At 35.4% G+C, this 18,899-nt stretch overlaps 1 protein-coding gene across 4 annotated transcripts in view; it reads right to left on the reverse strand.

Annotated features, from left to right (window-relative positions):
* Window positions 1–2,580: 2,580 nt before the first annotated feature.
* The window catches only part of TUSC3 (tumor suppressor candidate 3), a 137,196-nt gene continuing 120,877 nt past the window's right edge, over window positions 2,581–18,899 (reverse strand). For 3 of the 4 annotated variants that reach the window (XM_033060671.1, XM_033060668.1, XM_033060667.1), the window contains exons 8-10: window positions 13,102–13,176; window positions 10,883–10,973; window positions 2,581–2,866 (exon numbers count right to left, since the gene is read on the reverse strand). In XM_033060671.1, the coding sequence (XP_032916562.1) occupies window positions 2,851–2,866; window positions 10,883–10,973; window positions 13,102–13,176 (182 nt within the window). In that variant the 3' untranslated portion in view covers window positions 2,581–2,850. Of the gene's footprint in view, window positions 2,867–10,882; window positions 10,974–13,101; window positions 13,217–18,899 lie in introns of all 4 variants that reach the window. The other variant, XM_033060669.1, reaches the window with a different exon arrangement.

Consider the following 18,899-nt stretch of genomic DNA (forward strand, 5'->3'; position numbering starts at 1 on the left):
GTGAACTTAAATTCTCCTTTATACAAGTCCTACACCTTTTTCAGATGACTATGTTTATCCTTTCTCTCAGTAAGCTTACTTTTTATTGCCAACTCAACCATCCCATCAGGATTGGAAACTGTTCACGGGTCTGTAGCTTAGCTTTCCCTCTAGACTCTCCTTTTTATAGGTGACAGCTGTGTTGGCAATCTGTCAGTCCTCTGACACAGAGGCAATCTGTAATGATAGGTGAAAGCACCTTTCTCAGCAGTTCTACAATCTCACATATGATTTCTTTCAGAGCCCTTTGATAAATGCCATTTGGTCTCAAGATCTTAACAGCAACTAACTTATCTATTTAAAAGAATTACACAGTATGTGCCAGACCATGTTGACCTAAATCTTCTGGCCTAGCTCCTGCAGAGAATTTGGCTTCTCTGTCAGTCTTTATGAATGGGTACCTCTTCTTATACCTTTGTCATCAACTCTGACTAGTTCCCTGCTTTGGGTTTACTTTAAGAAGTCTGTGCTACTATGCTACCATGATAAGCATAATTTTCAGATTATTTTTTTTTGAACCTGTTGTTTTACACTTAACCTGTGTGCTGCTATGTTTTTATTTCTTTTTTAATTGAGGCACATATTTTATTTGTGCTTCTAATGAAGTATTAAACATCTACCAGGCTGTTTGTAGGTGTCTTGTTTTTTGCCTATTGCTGTTGTTTGGGGGAGGGGGGGCATGTAGGTTTGTTTGTGTTATTAGCTGCCTTTATTTCTAATATACACCAACTTATTTCAGATTTAACTGTGATTGTCCTGTCTTGCAACAACATTTACCCTACTGTACTGTGGTTGCTGTTATGGAGTATCTATCTCATTAATACCTCTTACATATTATGTTAGCTTCCATGTACTACTCAAGCTTCTGCTTTTGATTTGGATACTACTTGAGATCTATTAGTTGTTGCAGAAGTCATGTGTCACTGGAATGCTTTACTTCACCATAAGCTGAAATATTTAGCCTCATTAGCATGAGGTCTTGAGATCTCTCACTATTAGTTCCTGTCTGAAACTTGCAGTTTTTCTTCTCCCACTTTCCACTGTTTTTCCTGTAAGATGTCCATGCTGTTGCACTCTTTCTGATACAGCCCCACTTTGTCACCTGCATACGTGGCTGTGCCATCCATAAGTCATGAGCCTGATAACTGTCCTACTGATTTGTTTACTTTCCTACTAGGGCTTTGAATGCTTGTTATACCAGGGCTGTTGTTCAATGCCATACAGTTTAATTTTTCTATCTCTTTCTCAAGCTTCTAGCACTGACATAAAGCTCTTGCAACTTCTGTCCTTGCTTCCTTGCACTGGCAGGCGCTGGTCAATTGGAATCATGGGCAAGCTAATCTGCCTTCCTGAACAACAGCTGAAGCACCTCTGAAAAGGCTGCAACCCCCTTCATAGCCCACATCAGTCTGAATCAGGTGTTTTGAGTTTCAGTTTTTACTTGGCTTCTAATTTCAATATTGCTCTACATCATTCTAGGGCAACTAGTAGGTCTTGCTCTGTTTTTGTATATGATATAACCTGTCTTTCCTCTTTCTTTTTTGTCCAAAAATGACTCCCAGTTCTTAACATACCAGTATTTCTGCAGAAGAAATGGGTAAAAGCATTAGATGAAGTGAGTTTTGCAAAGTCTGGCCAATCTTATCAACATATTTAGAGACATTTTTGTATTATAAATGAAGAAATTCCTAATGCTACAGACAGTGAATTGGTACTTGGAAAAGTGCCAGTTGGGAAACTACCAGTAAAGAGGAAAAGAAGTAGGACTGAGGTAGAGTATCTTGTTATGATTCTTGTTTCCTGAGTCACTGACAATATACTGTGTTGGTGTATACAAGGATTTATGAGTAATTCACACAGTGTGAGATGTGAGTATCTAAAAAATGGCATTTTAAAAGGCATTACTAATTCCTGTATAAATTTTGTACAAAGCTCGGTGGACACATAAAACTGGCAACTACTGTAACTCCAGTTCCAATAGACTCAGCTATACCATGTTACAAGCATCATTCAGGGTAACACCTTCCTCCTGTTGCTACTTCAGAGAATAGTTTTTGGGCTATGAAATATTGTTGCCCCCCACCCTCCCATTTTGTCACCACAGACCCAACTTAAAAGGATCTGAATTCTGACTGATATAAGCCTTCTTGCCTTCAAGATTCCACAATGAATTCCATTATGAATTGTATCCTTTTGCATAAGAGAGAGATGAACCTGTAATGTATGTATTCTACACACTGCTGAGTCAGGAATAGAACTCCAAGATGAAAATGTGTAGAATACAATTTTATGCTAATGGTTCAGCACATCAGAGGTTCTAAGAGACTCTATACAAATGCCCTGTTACAAAGCAAAGTGAGGGTAAAGTGTAGTCATTTAATGATAGTTTCCACCAGGGTATATCTCTTAATAGTAGATAAAGAACTGATGTTATTTTGTTCAGTTCAAAAACACATCTCAAAACAAACTTCAGGTGAAAAAATCTCAGAAATACACTTTGGATCCATGTAGTACCGTTAATAAGAAAGACTTAAACAGAAGTCCATGATACTGAAATTTATTTAAATTCTTGAGCACACAACATTCATAAAATTTTAGCACTTCCCAATGAGATATTTACTATACTTTTCTACAAATTACACATTCATTGCATAAAACTGCATTCATTTCTCTATCACCGTACTATATAAATTATCACAAAAACAGATGAACCAACAAAAGATTCTTGAATACATGTAACATTGGTGGGCTGAATATAGCAGTCATAGCTTATCTTCATGGTAAGCAGCTCTAAATGAATCCCGCTTGAATTCATTTAATTAAGAAGCTGAAAAGAAAGAAAACATGATTAAATGCTGAAAAATGCATATAAAACATAGCAGCAAAATTATTTGAAAAAAATAAGAACTTCAAAACATGAATTTGAAAAGTCATTTGACATTTGTGTAACAATCTCTTAAGTTTTTATATTCCATTTAGTGATTACTAAGCAACCATGAAAGTTATCAAATAAAACATAAGTGATTGAAACTTAAATTTGCCTATTTAAAAAATTAAAAAGCAAAACACTCTTCAAACATCTGTTCTCTTTAATCAAGTTATGCATCTGCTTTTACTACTTGAAGTGAGAAATTTCTCCCAGGGGATGTTTCAGGTTTATTTAAAATCATCTTTTACTGCTGAAGTGGTTCCAGAGCTGGGAGAGTATAGAGAAATTGGCAAGGCTCTGTAGGGCTGCAGACTCTTAAATTCTTAGTTTTTTAATAAATTAGGAAGTTTCCAATGATACCACTGTTTGTTTACACCTGGAAGGAAACTCTGTATTTCTAAAATGTAGATATATATATTGTGTGTTACACCTTTCTAAGTACTTTACCAAGTCCCACAGACTGGTAAATGGGAACACAGAGAGAGAGAGACTTGTGCATGACTATGGACTAACTGTACACACAAGCAAGGAACTACTGAATGGAAGTACTGCCTCTAGCTTTGCCTGATAGGTCTTTCAATACCTAGATATAACGTGTGCACTAGCACACAGGTTGTAGTAATTTCATCAGTTCCATTCATGACATTAATTAATTAATCATTACAAAACATAAATACAAGTGCCACAAGCTTAAAAGACTTTATCAGTATAAAGATGTTTACTGCTTCAAAAACCTTGTTAGGCAAGACATCTAAACCAAGGCAGATGGCAAGTGGCTGGGTGCTGGAGGGTGAAGGGATTAACAATAGAGAAAGCTATCAAGAACAACTTCATGAAGAGATGAATTGTAGAAGGCTGAAGGGGAAAGTAAGAGAATGCTGAGCATTCTAAAAACATAAAAACATAACCCAGCTCTAGATGTGTAAGACCATGTATAGGAAAGGATCTGAGAGGAGAAGAGAGAGGACTAATAGTAGTGAAAAAGTCTGGAGAGAAGAGTGGGAAGGGCTGAAGATTTAAATAATCAGAGAGGTAGCATTGATAGGCTTAAGAGGCATAAAAGACTTGATGTAACAGCAAAGAAATACAAATATAGCAGTTGGATCAACATGCTACTACCACAGCTGTTGATCTTTACTTTTTTTGTCTGTAAAGGAACTGCACCTTTAGCAGTTAAGAGACATGATACAGAATATAGATAAGAGAAACACTGAAACTTCTAAAACAAGTGTGAGAAAGGGAAAATTTAAGCAAAGAAAAACCCTAGGGTAGAAAGCTTATACACATCAAGTTCCATCTGAATATGAGGACAAACTTTCTTATTTCAAGGGTGAGAGAGCAGTGGAACAGGCTGTGGAGGCTCCTTCTGTCAAAAAACCTGCCTGGAAGTGATCTTGTTCAACTTGCTATAAGTGAACCTACCATCTCCAGGAGTCACTCCAACCCCAGCCATTCTTTGACTCTATAGACTACAAAAAGCCAAAATACCATGAAAAAAACCACAGAGTAGCCACAAAGAAAGAGATGGCGGGTGAGCACTTTCTCAGAAATCAAGAGTAGCAAACTGGACAGCATCTGTTGGGATAGATCTGCAGACAGATATATCCCACAAAAGAAAACATGTTCCCTTTTGCAAAAGACAGTGAAGCAGAACAGGAAAGCCTGGATAAACTGTGTCCCCTCCAGACATAAACTAGATGAGAATGGATAGAAACACGTAAAAGTAAATGGCAAAATGTAAGGCAGGGAAGGCATACAGACAAGAAGAGGCATTTTTAATAGTGAAAATCACAGAAGGAAGGTCCTGCTGGGAGAAGAGCATCCAAACTGTTTGCCACAATAAGAAGCACATCCCTCCTAAGAGACCTGCTACAGGTCCAGACACCTAGAATTCACACCTCCTGTGTTTTAAGATTAGAAACCAGCACTGCTATCGACACTTCCTAGAGAGAAGAATATGGAGGTTTGTGAATTTTTATGAATTCAGCATGCTGTTAGATTGTTTAGATGAACAGAAGGGAGACTCTGTGTTGCCTTCCATTTCCATGGACAGCTTCTTTCCCGACCAAAATAATATTTAGCCACAGGGACACTAGTAGCATAGAAAATACTAAATGCAAAGGCTTTGTTTTGACAACTGTATATTATTGTTTTCCTGTCTTTTAAAATAATCCTTTTTTCTCCTGTTTTAAAGAAAGTAGACAATTTTTCTGGGCACTATAGATCAATTGCAAATCCTGGTATTTATCAGAAGGAGGTTTACCAATTCATAAACTTAAGTTGAATCAATTTAATTGTGCATGTAAAAAGTTGTTAGTAGTGCTCATGTTTATTAATAAATTTAATTTCATGTATCTGTAAACACTATTTGTTCTACCTACTAATATTTTTCCAGTATATTTCCAAGAAATAACTATTCTATTTTATTCACTTGCATTTAATTTCAATTTCAATGTTATACAGGATTTCTTTACTGAAACTAATTTACTTACAACAAGGGTAGATGTGTATACAGTGAATGTGAGGATTTTTCAAGCTCTGGGGCATCTTGCAATTTGTGTGTCCTGTTGCATTGACTGTCCTTCCCCAAGCAATAAATGAATACTTTATGTCTGACTTAACATTTATGGGTGTTTGATGAAAATAAGGCATCTTTTATTTATCATGCTTTGCACAGTTTAGTTCACTTTCTCTCCTAGCCAATAAAGAATATGTATTTTCCACTCCAACAATATAAAGTTCAGAAGGCTGATTATTTTTTATGATTTAACTTTAAAAAATCACATTACTCTTGTAAATAATACTGAAATATAATGGCTATGAAGAATAATTGGATAATTAAACATTCAACTGCAGGGCAGGTTCTAAAAAAATTCAAAAGCTACTTAATGAAAAATTACGAAAACAGCATTTTCAGGTGTTCATTTCATTTAAACTGAGATTAAAACAACAAATGATAAAACGTAGGCTTGAAAGAACAATTTAAAGTGTTAAGAGTAATGGAACTGTGGTAGATAGAAGTTTCATTCAGAAAACAAAGCAGAAAAAACAATATAGGACAGTTAATTAGTGGCAGCCAAAGCTAAAAAAGAAAAAGCAAGAATTTTTTTAGTATCAGTAAAACGTGGATAAAACTTTTCTCTGTATCCTTTTGAAGCAGTGTTACAAATATTTACATGCTTAAAATTCCCAGTAATACAATAGTGTGCTTGTGTATTAGTATCTTCTGTTCTTCACATCCTTTCTCATTCTTTTTCATATTCTGTGCGCTTTTTGGGCTGAAACTACCTAAGGGTTGGCTTCCACAGATCCAAGCTCTTTCCTGACTAGCAAAGTCAACTTAGAGTTCATGGTTTTGGTTGATAGTAAAGAATAGTCTCTGTGTCACTCCCATGTGTATGAGTTGACAGACGAAATTCTGTGTTGATGTAGTGACATTTTACTGCTCAGTTACTGCGTATCTGATATCTAATATATAATTTATTCACTTTAAATACTAAGGTGAGGTTTCCAAAAACACATTGTCTAAGATCTATCAACACACTTTTCCTATCCAGAGGGAATTATATAGATAAAATGCTCAACAGTATAAAATAAAATTATTACATAATCTCTCAATAGTTAATGATATCAATTAAAGTGAAAGTTTTAGGAAAATGAAAAATTTCATCTTGTTCCCATATAAAAGGCGGATTAGTACAGCCATGAAACAGTCCTGCCATGGCAAAAATGGCTCTAGCACAGAGATTTGCTGCATGTGAGCTCATCCATCATGATTGCCTTCACTCATTGAATAACCTTCATGACAACCCCCACTTTGCATCACCTTTCCCATTTCAATGCTACACTGTAGAAGAGTGTTTTACCAGCATGCTAATCAAACAATTTTTTGCCCAACACTAGCCTTCATGAAGAAAATCCTGTGAAATAATCAAATCAGAATTGGAAATGTCTGAAGCGGATAAAAAAGAGTCTGTCAAAATTACTGTCCCTCCCTATATACGTGCCCTCTAAAGAGCACTTTACAGACCACATTAGAAAAAGAAATAATGGTCTTTCTCCAGTTTTTAACTCTGGCTTTATATTTATCAATCTCTGCTTTGATTTATCTTCACTACATGGAGGTCACTGCAGAGAAGAGGATGCACAGCAGGTTGTGTTACTGTTTCACTTTTTACCAATGCATGATGTTTCACAAAGGACTGACTTCGTTGTTTGGTGCCAGAGAACAGAAACAATTTAGGATATTAGAATTTCTTTATTTTTTTAAGTAGGATAGTTGAAGTTGATGCCTGAGGTCATTCATATAGCATTAAAGCAATTTCCGTTTTCTTTTAACTGTTGCTTTAGGCAGGCCAACATAATGGTACGTTTTTCCTGACAGATCATTAGTATGCATTGTTGTTAGTATTGTTAAAGGCAAAGCTTTACTAGCACGAGGACAATTCATCACATAAAGACTGATAGTTTCAAGGTGAAATCTACAACCAGTGAAAGGAAAAGGATAGACATATTTCACATCTTAAGATATATCTGCACTGGGATCAATTGATGAGGCATGGAACTTCTTGGAAGATCTTAGGGAATTCAGACAAGAAGATTAATGTATTTTAGCATATATGACTGAAGTCAAAATGCAGGATACTAAATTGAAAGGGGAAAGAGAAAATAACAGTTTATTACTTGATCCTCCTTAGTGTTTTGCATGTTCATTAAAATTTGTAAGAACTACCCACAAAACACAAAGAGGTTTCTCTAAAAACCTCTGCAGGATTGTGATGAAGATGACACGATGAAACCACTGACATGTCAAGGAATCCAACAGTATGCTTATTTAAAATAACAGAAAATGGGGTCAGAGCTACCCAAAAGACCAACAGAAACATGAAAGATTTAACACTGGAAAGGATCCAATAAGTGAATTACATGTTTATGAAACTAGTACAGTAATTTCAGGACTATAAGGCGCACCAGATTATAAGGTGCACCTCTGGGAGTAGGCAAATTTCGCAACTTTGTACATTATATAAGGTGCACCAGACTATAAGGCGCACTTTTTTTTTGCAGCGAGGATCCATGCCGCATGCAACAAAGTAACAAAATAGTAACGGAATCTGCGATCGTGGAGTTTACTGGCTTGGTTCATGGTCGGGCGGGCTTGGCGCTGCTCGGGGCTGCCACTGGTGCCAGGTGCCCGAGCCACACGGCGGTGCTGGGCACACGAGCCGTGCTGCTGTGCCAGGAGCCCGTGCCACAACGTGGTGCTGAGTGCCTGTGCCACACCGGGATGCTGGGCGCCCGTGTCACGCCATGGTGCTGGGCACCCGCGCCCCGCCGCTGTGCCGGATGCCCGAGCCGCGCCGAGATGCCAGAAGCCCATTCTACCCCACGTTGTTGGGCAACTCTGCCGCGCGGCGGTGTCAGGCACCCATGCCGTGCCACGATGCTGGGAGCCCAAACCGCTTGGCGGCGCCGCGGCACCACCGGCTTCCCCTATGGTTCTCCCGGTTCGCACTTCTGGGTTGGCAAATTTTGCAACTTTGTACATTATATAAGGCGCACCAGACTATAAGGCGCACTTCTGGGTTCGGACCGAAATTTTAGTCAAAAGGGTGTGCCTTATATGCGTGAAATTACTGTAAATGGAATTGGATAATAGCCAAGCAAAAGAATCAGCTCTAGTAATAGTTTCCAATAATTCTGCATTAAGTGAGGATTTAAGATTGACTGATTAACTTATTACTATGAAAACTTGGAATAATCTAGGACAGACCAACTAAGCCCAACAGATCTTGCTTAATCTTGCAGAAGTAGTAATATTATTTAAAAAACCCAAACAAAAACAACATAACAGTTAGCCAGCTATTAAATGTTTCCTATGTACTTATTTATACACACTGTTCATTTCTTGTAAGAAATTGATTTGTAAGTTGTAGTATTGAGTCTAGTTAGCTCCTTAAGACAGAATTTGGTTTATGGATCTAATAATTTCTTCACAGTGACAACATGATGTGGGGCACTACTTAATTTTATCAGGATTGTGATGAATTATTATTTTCAGCATTTTTCTGGATTTATTTATTTTTTGACCAGCTTCACCATACTAACAGGTACACTTACTTTTGATATGCATAACCTATCAAACATTTTTTTTTTAAAATCAAAATTTTAATAGAATTCTTCCCTCAAGCCCCAGATCTTGCTGTCCTTTATTCTTCGCTTAGATAACAAAAGAGAAGTAGGAAATCTGCATAGGCCTCCAACTTCTGCTAGACACTCGCATTAAAAGATATCTGATATTTCAATAAATTATAGATTAATTGTGGGGAGAATAAAATAAAGAAATCCACTCCACCTAGTATTTACAGTGAACAGATTAGCAAGAAAAGAGCAAAAAGCGCTACATTATTTACAATAAGATTCCCAAAGCTTATAATACCTGATACGACAAGATATACTCAATGATTAAGTTTGCACTAACACCAATGGTTTGTGCATGTACTGCATGTGTTGGCATGCAAACTCACAGAGCATACTAATGCTCACAATGCTGCTCAGCATCAGACATCCTAGGTATCAGACAGCAGTCAAAAACCCCTACTGCAAACATTCAGAAAGGCAATGTAAGGCCTGGTACAGATATGCAAGTATGTTGTTAATAGGTAAGATGAACAAAAAATGAAACTAGTACAGCTGTCAGGTTCTCTTTAGTAACTGATAAATTGCATGGCAAGGAACATGCCATCACCACTGCCTTCTCCAATTAATAAACTTGTTATGAGAAAAGCGATGGGAGCTCAGACCATGGGTTGCCAAGCTTTAGCAATGCTACTCAAGTGAGCTTTGAGCTGCAGACTATATTCATAATTCCTGCTTCTTTAAAGTTTAAGACTTATGCAGTTAATGGAAGGTAAGAATACCTTACTCTTAGGAAAATTATATCCTCCCTTTCACCCCAAGTCCATCATGCTAGAAGTAATCTCCAGAGAGGGTGCTGAGAGGCAGGACAGTCTATCCCAAATGGCAAACTATTATTTTCATACTGATGAAATTTTGCAGTATGATGCTACTTGGCCCTTTACAGACATCTTTCCATAGCAGAAATTACTAAAAAGCAGGAGCATACCTTGTGCACATATTGCAACAGGAACAATTTCTTTGTCTTCAGTATAGTGTTATTAAATAATAAAACTAATCTGAAGCAACCTAAATGTCAATTAAACAGCTTAAAGAGACCAATCTCTGAAAAAATGAAAATAGTTCTGAAGTCTTAGAGCAAGAACTAATAGAAAAATTGTAAGGTAATAGCTGAAATGTTACATCTAAGTTGGCTTTGCAAGGCTGAATCCTTTTTAGTGGAATATAACGCAGAATACAAAACTGTCTGTTGTACTAATAATGTGACTTAATCAGAGAAATCTATTTTTTCACTTGTCAGAAAATTTGCAACTGTTTAACTGACAGGTGTATGTATAATTCAGAAAACCTATGATCCTTTCTCTCCATGGTGTGGCTGGCAAAAGAAAAGGGTACTTTTAGTGAAGTAAAATCTTAGCACTGTACAGTGCTTTGTTGTTTTGTGTCCTGTCGAATGTAAATCTTAGTTATACAAAAATAAGTATCTAATAAAGCCTTACGAACTAAAGCATGTTTTCTTTTTGCATTTTTCAGGGGGCACTGCTTTTGTTGTGCATCTGTGCTCAAACCCTTTTCACTGGTCTGCTTTAACAGTCACGCTAACAACAGTTGCATTCCAGACCTTTTTGGTTTGCTTAAATTTATCACCATTCTTCCTGTTTCTACCACCTTCATTGACTTCAGTGGCAAAGACTAAAGATTGTTCAGCTGAAAGCAATTCTTAAACTTCTACAAAGCTATTACAGTGTATTGGATGAGAATTTAAAGACAGATTACCTGTATGGATAGCCATGGTATTTGGAGCGAAATATCGACAGCAGGAAGCTGAAGAAAAAGACCACAAGACCAAGGCCTACCAGACATATTACTGGAAAAAATAAACAAATTTGTTTATTAGCACATAAAAGATTTACCACTGCAATCCCTACAAAGAATATTATTTATGTCAATCATTTATAGAGAATTTTGACACAGTTAAATACAAAATGTTACTGCCTAGACTGTTGAAGCCCAGTATCTTCTGACAGGATTTCAAACAGATATGGAAATAGTATTTATGGTTATTAGGAAAAAAATAACCTGTCAGGGCAAATGTATTTTCCAAGAAAAAAGCAGAAATTTGAAAGTCAAATGCATGTGGATGCAAACACCTTACTGCTGATAATAGATTTAATAACCTATTAAATTATACATATCAAATATAATGTTATTTCAGGTATTTGCTTGTTCATTTTGGAAAAAAAATTGTATTTAGAAAAATGTCCCTTGACTAATGGAATCATGTTTTCTCTAGCCAACCATCTATGGCTGAAGTAGCAGTAAAGGCAGCTTAGTAACTACTTTATCTATTTATTAATGGTTAAAAATTTTTCTGAGTTATGTGGCTGGCAACCAAATCACTTTTTACTCTTAGCTCACTAGCAATATAAATTCAGGTTCTGAAGGTGAGTAACAATGATGTAGATCTTCTGATACCTTCCCGGTGAAAGTGCTTTGCATCTCAGACAAGGAATGAACTAATAAACTAAATGCTTAAATTAACAAACAATATTTGGAACATCTTTTGGCATCCTGTGGAATAATAGCATAAAACTTTCTTGAGTGTGATAGCCCACTCTATTGCATAAAATATTTTTTTTCAAAAAGGGGAAATGCTACAAACTGAGATGCAGCTCATCTACATTAGATAATGTTTGATTCTAGTGGGCTGCATTGATTTTAAAAAGTTCTTATACTTTAGCCAACCCTTTGCTATTTAATTGCAATATTCATGCTTCAAAAGTGTGCTGCCTTTGAGTGAAGGATGAGAAAACATGAAGCCAAGAAAACTGACAATGATGCATTTTTTCATTAAAACTGACCATGTGGAAAGTGACACATGTCAACTGGAATATAAAATTTCTATAGTTATTTTGAGAAAACTAGCCATGTACAAACCTAATAAACACACTTCATTATAAAGAAATCACCACTCACAAACATGATTTCCAAGCATGAATGAATAAATTGGAAGCATGATGAACAGCACAAGGTAGATGTACAGAAAACATTCACATAATGGCCACAAAGAACAAAGAGCCTGAATTTTTACTGCAGTCCACTGATATTTCACTGTGCCTGTGTTCACAGGCCCAGATCTAGGATCATATTCCAATTAAACTTATGTCACTGTATCCTTTGACACCACTAGCCATTCAACCAGATATTATGAAGGGTTCTAGAATGCTTTTTAAGAAAATAGGGTAGGAAATCTGGTATCTTCCAAAGACCTTCAATGGCTTATATGAGAAAAATAAGTTAGGGGATATGAAAGGTGCAAAGGCAGATGGGCATATTTGTTCCAACCTATGTCATACTCGGTAAAACCTTGTTTGATATAACAGTGAGGAAGTTTGATTCTGGATAAAACACTTTCATATTGTGTGTTTATGTGATTCATTGACAAAAAAAATTTCTAAAATACTTTGAGTAACAACAAAATTGAGAAAAATATAAAAATTGCACTTCAATCTGAATATCTTTAGACATTACAGATTAGGATATGTTCTGTATTATACCTACTGGTGGGTTTCCACCTTCCTTGGGAGACATGATACTGGTAAGAGTAGCAAAGAAAAGAATTTTTACACTCTTTTGGATGTTGTAATTTTTAATACCTAAATTCATTTTGAAAACAGTGTTTTGAAACTCTTGTTCTTTGTATCACTGACTGCTGATACAATCCAAGAGCTAAAAAACATTTATGCAATGTAGTAGAAATACTGTGTCAAACTCTAGCTTGGCTGATAATGCTTAAAGTATATTTTTACAGTTACTACTTTATGTGAATGAAGTTTTATCAACAAGAATATTTATGCTATCCTCTTTTCCAAACAACTAAAGGTAAACATTGGTTTAAGGTAGAGACCTTCTGAAAACTTAATCAGATATTCACTTGTAATTTTGCAGTGTCTTCAATTGTCGAAGCATTACCTTAGCTAAAAAGTAAAACTTACTTCTCCTTTTTCCAACATCCCCTTTGGAGGTAGCAGCTTCATTCAGGAGCACCATTCCCATGGTGATAGCAGCATCTGTATCGCCATTGTCAAGGAAAGCAGCAGATGTGGATACCTCAGAAAGCCACAAAGGTACATCTATGAACTACAACTTTCAAATTCAAAAAACTAAACAAGGTACTGACGTACAAATCTGCATATCACAATCTGTACTGTGCCAATACACTCACCTGCAGCAAAAATGTGTAGGATTTTTCTTTGTGCATTCTGGATTTTAAAATAAATGAAAGAACGTTCAAGGTGCTTTAAAGGACAAGACATCAAGTAGGATGCAAATTCTGGACAGTTATGGAAATACTCATTCCCCAATATTTTAAAGTAATCTGTATCTTGGTAGCAAAGGATTGTATAAAATGAAAACTGTAAGATCCAGAAACCATTCATTGCAATTGCAGACAATTCACAGGTTATTTGACACAAACTGAAGCAGTTGGACTGGTTTATCTTTCTCTGCATTTAGATAAGACATTAACTCCCTCTTTAGTGTCATATTGCTTAATAGTTTAGCAGAGAAACATCTCAGAGGCAAAGCCTCAGACACTCTCAGTCTTTTGTTGTCTCATTATAACTTACAAATGTGAACAAGTGCATAACAATAAAACAATTTCACTAATCTAGAAAGCTCTTAAGCCATTCTTTTGATTGTTTATTTGAAACTGTATAAACAAAATGGAACGGTTACTAGTGCGCACAACATCTATTCTGAAGCAGAGGCAAGCCTGAATGCCACTCTGAAGCAGGTGAGAATCATGAGAGCCACAGATCACAACAGCAGGAAACACAAACTTCAACACACTTTACAGATGGTCAAATAAGGTTGGAGTTTTCAACATTACTTAACTCAGGGCAAGATGACTACAAATTTCCAGAACAGGATGTTATTGCTTATGCACACAATTCAAGAAGATACTTCAAATGTGCTAAGTCCATAAGTAATATCTGCATCTTGAAACATTGCACTTCTACTAATTGTAATATATTAATAATTTTTATTTTAAGAATGTTCAAAATTAGACCAAAATGTTCAAAGACATCTGAAATTTTCATTGTAAAATTTTAATTAAGCTCTGCTTGAGCAAAAGGATTTAGAACTGTCAATGCCAACACAATCACACTTCATCAGAGATGAGCAGCTTATTCAGGTTTGACTTCCAAATTTCTCATACACAAACTGAGAAATGTCAAATTAAGAATAGCAAGATTTTAAAAAGTAAACATCAATGGTTAAAGATGGCAGAAGGAAATAGGCAACATGAAGGAAATATAATTTTTAACATCACCTCTTTGAAGCAGACATCTACCTACAGTCCTAAGTTAAGCTCTAATTAAAAACATGCTAGTAATTCAAATTAAATTCCTCACACATGTACAAGCTGCAAGGCACAGAGCCACTCTATGAATAATTGGTTATGTTCTAGTCTTCCAGAAGCTTATGACTGCACTTGACAAAATATTAAAAAAAAAAAGGAAAATATTGTAAAAAAAAAATCTTAGAATCCATGACACAACAATTGCTTTCTAAAAATTTTACTTGTTAAGATTCAGATTCACGAGCATATGAGACTGGGAATCTCCTGTTCTACTGCTATGCTTCCAGTAGGGAAAAAACTGGGGAGAATCTCATGAGAATCATTAAATTCTTTATTTTCCAATGTTACAAAAGTATAAAAATGAATTAACTGAGCCAGTTGTCACAAAAAGGGCTGAGAAAAGAAATTCGACATATATTTCTACCCTATTAAAGAAAAGTTACTAAGGCAGCATTATCTAATAACTTTATTTTACCAATTTCTCATTTAGATTTACACTAGTGTTTTTCTCCTGAGTTCAACAGTCATGGGAAAAAAACCCTCAGTCCTAAGATGTAAAGGTAACTCACCCGGTTGTCTTGGGGAAGTGCTAATTTTTGCAAATGTTTTGAAATGCCTTGTAAATTTTATTTTATTTTTTTTTTAATTGTCTATCTCATGCAGTATCACTACATAATGTGATTCTTTGCTATTTCCCTTACCTGGCTGTTTCTGAGAAACAAACCAACCACCTACGCACTAAAAAGCCATTTGGGAGACATCCCTTCTGTAACACAGCTCTTATTTTCTCAGCAGACCATGAGTTTAATTCACTTTTCTTACCATCAGGAACAACAATCTCACAAAAGTAAGTTGTTTGTTCTGCAACTGAGAATTATAGGTCTGCAATCACCTGAATTGTGCTGGGTTTCTTCCCCTCTCTTTTGGAGCTTCACATCATTACCCCTAAAGCTTCCCTCATGTTGTCACTATTTTTGCTTCAGTTGTTGCTTTCTAACTTCAGTCATCATTGCTGAGCTTTCAGCCTCATCGGCTGCCTTTTACCTTCAATGATAGCAGCTTCATAGCCACACTGTAAAACTGTGCATGCTATTTGCTTCAGCTCTCTGATGCCAAAATAAAAATTCAACCTGAGTTGTCATTTTGATACAATAATTAGCTTTTTACTACAGATTATACAGCTTGTTACTATTTTTCACTCATTTCTAACATTCTATGTTACCTGTTTACACTACTTTGATATTGTACAATATAAAGCAACAGTCCCAGCTCTGAAAATAATCTTTTACAGTATTGCAATTCTCTAACAGTCCAGAATGTAAAATTTTAGCAAGTGGTTACTTGGACAGTTTTTCATCTGCAAAAAATGATGCATCAAAAGATGTACTTATTTTCCAATTCCTCTTTATCTGCCTCACTGTGCATTATGAAACTATTCTGAAAAGGTGAGGGGAATGTGGCACTCAGATAAGCCATGGCAAGCAAATGTTTTAAATTCAGATGCTCACATTTTCTGATAAATGTATACTTCTACTGACTTTTTTTTGGTGTAAATACTGTTATACACCTTCTCAAATTATTACACTTTTACATATGAAACTTCTGCTTTTCCTTTTCCCAGCTGATACATGCTTTTCATGAAAATTGAAAACATATTATTTACATAGGGCTTTTGAAAAGGTGTTAAACTACGATTCAGGAAGAACAACAGCTTTAAAGTAGGATGAAAAAGACATCGATCATCACAATTTATAAGCTTACAAAAAATTATCAGCAGTAACAATAAAATATTCACCCCTGAAACAATCACAATATTTCATCAGAAGTAGGAGAAAAAAATAGACCACCAAATCCAAACAAAACAAACCAAAACAAAAAATATTTGATCAATAAAATCCAAAATCATAGATATCCTACTAAGTGAAACTAATTGTTAGTAAATTTGGGATATTTATTATTAGCATACTTTAGCTGAAAATTTAATCACAGAATGCCCAAAAGGAAGAAAACCTGATCATTCCAAAGTTTATTAATGTAATATATAATTTATATCTTTACATCACAAATTCATAATTAGTAGCAAGTGAGGAATGACAGAAGGAGAGAAAACAGCTTGGCTAGCATTTGGTTACTTTCATGAAAAAAGTTTGGTGGTCTCATTCATATTCACTTGTATTTCTGCCAAGGGTGCAAAATCTGGCATTAGCATTACAAACATATACAGAAACAACTACCTTTTAAAATGCAGAGCACACAGTTGCTTAATAACACATGAGCAAGAAAAACTAGAGAACAAAATATTCATCCACTTGAGCCAGCGCTCAGTTTACTTTTAGCTAAAATGGGGACAGATTATCATGCAATCTTTAAAAATTGCTGGTTCAATTTTTCAGACATGGAACAAATAAATTCACATACATTTTAGTCAAGGAGAAATATGATCAACAGAAAGATCTATGGTGGTTTTGTCTTCTCTTTTTTTTCTTTTTTTTTCTTTGTTTTGGTTATATTTGTTGTTGGTTTGGTTTGATTTTTTGCTGGGTGGATGACGATTAGAAATTCTTTGCTGGTCCCTTACAAGAGGGCTACTTTGCTGATCGTCTCACTGAAGATGGATGATTCCTATATCAGAAGTTGAAAAAGTGGAGAATAATCTGAAAATGATTTATTTGAATATGGATTTATGGATGAATTGTACACAGTCAAACTATATTTAAGTATTTTTAATAGTCTGAAATCCAGTTGTAATGATACTAACAACAACCCTGAACATAGTTTTTGTTTAAAACCTTCTGGCTTCAGCTACACTGACTGGTTTTTCAAGAATTTTAGGAAGTATTACACAAGTCTTAGCACAGGTGTTCTCCTCAACTCCTTGAAATATGCATCTCACAGCAGTCAAGTAACTGAAAGCTTGCATTTCAACCATTGAAATATCAACTATACTATATCACTTTCCTTTTTTGATGCTTTTTCATAATTTTAACAGAGCAGATAATAGATTTCATACTTATATAGAATTTCCTATAGTGAAAAAGTTTATTACTAATTTTATTAGTTTCAGCTTCCATTTATGAACCTGTCTTTCTAATCCACAGATAATCTGATGGAACCACTGTGCTTGTGGTGCCCTTAGACACCTGAGAATGGAAAGGCCGTATAAAAGCTTCAGAAGAAGGAAAAGACTCTGGGATCTGTTTTAATTCAGCTGCAAAAGGGAGCACAGAGATACCTCATTAAGTTTGTGTTAAATCACTAATCAAGCATTCAGAGTTTTTCAGGATGATTTACATCGTAATTATTCACATTTAGGATCAGCTAAAACAGCGCTGGAGAAATGATTTTTACATTTATTATTTATGACCTTTTTGGTTGTATAGATTACATCTGAAATAATTTCAGGTTTACTCCTGTCCATCTTACAAATTTTTATAGTGTGGTTTGTCCCATAATATCTTTTTCTAGCTTTACTTATATTTTGTAATCCATTGCTCTAAATTTTCAAATATATATTTCAAATAAATATTTAAATCACAGAAGTATAAAAACCTCCAGAACAGCTAGACGTATAACAGTACTTTACTTTCATTTATGTTAAGCATACTAGAGAAGCAATTAAATGAGGGAATTTCTTAACAGTTTAATTTAGCTTTTCAACACAGCTACAATTTGTTCCTAGAACAAACTTCATTTGAGTTATTTTTAAGTATTTATGAGCCTACATAATTTTCTCTCATTATTCTAATATTGTATTACAAACATCTACCTTATTTTCAAGAACTTTATTTCAAACACTAGACGTAGTATGTCTCATCTGTTTTTTAGCACACACTTGATACTTGCATGCAGACACAATCTCTCTTGCTTCCTCTAAGAACCTTATAAATATTTTTGAGAATATCACACATTCTTTTTCTACACCGTAAGTCATCATCAATATGAGTCTAGGCTGTTGTTTTACTCTCCATCATTGCTAGGATCTAGGCAATATAATTTATTTCTCAGCTGAATGCACTGGAGCTCTATTCCATTCAGTAAAAGGTATCTGTGGATCCAAAAGGTAAAACATTTAACTCTGGACTAGATTTCTGCATCTTTTAGCCATTCAAGCAAATATGTTTCTAAACCATTAAAATATCCATTAAGGTAATTAATTAAAGCCTAAAGAAATGCTTAAAAATGTCTTCAGCCTGTGGTCAGTGAATGCCTCTTGTTCTGTGGGCTAATAAGTTAGCTATTTGCTAAAGGCAAATAAAAATGGGGCAATTGCCAGAGCAGCTGACAGCTAAATTAGCTTTGCAGGAGTCTGCACTTCCACTGGAAAATTTTGACCAGAAATTAAAAATGGTTGAAAATCACTGAAATTCAGAATTGGTAAACTCACGCAGAGGAACACATGCCATCTGTTAAAGTATTCACCAATTCCAG

Source organism: Catharus ustulatus, chromosome 5, assembly GCF_009819885.2.
Source record: "Catharus ustulatus isolate bCatUst1 chromosome 5, bCatUst1.pri.v2, whole genome shotgun sequence".
NCBI lineage: Eukaryota > Metazoa > Chordata > Aves > Passeriformes > Turdidae > Catharus > Catharus ustulatus.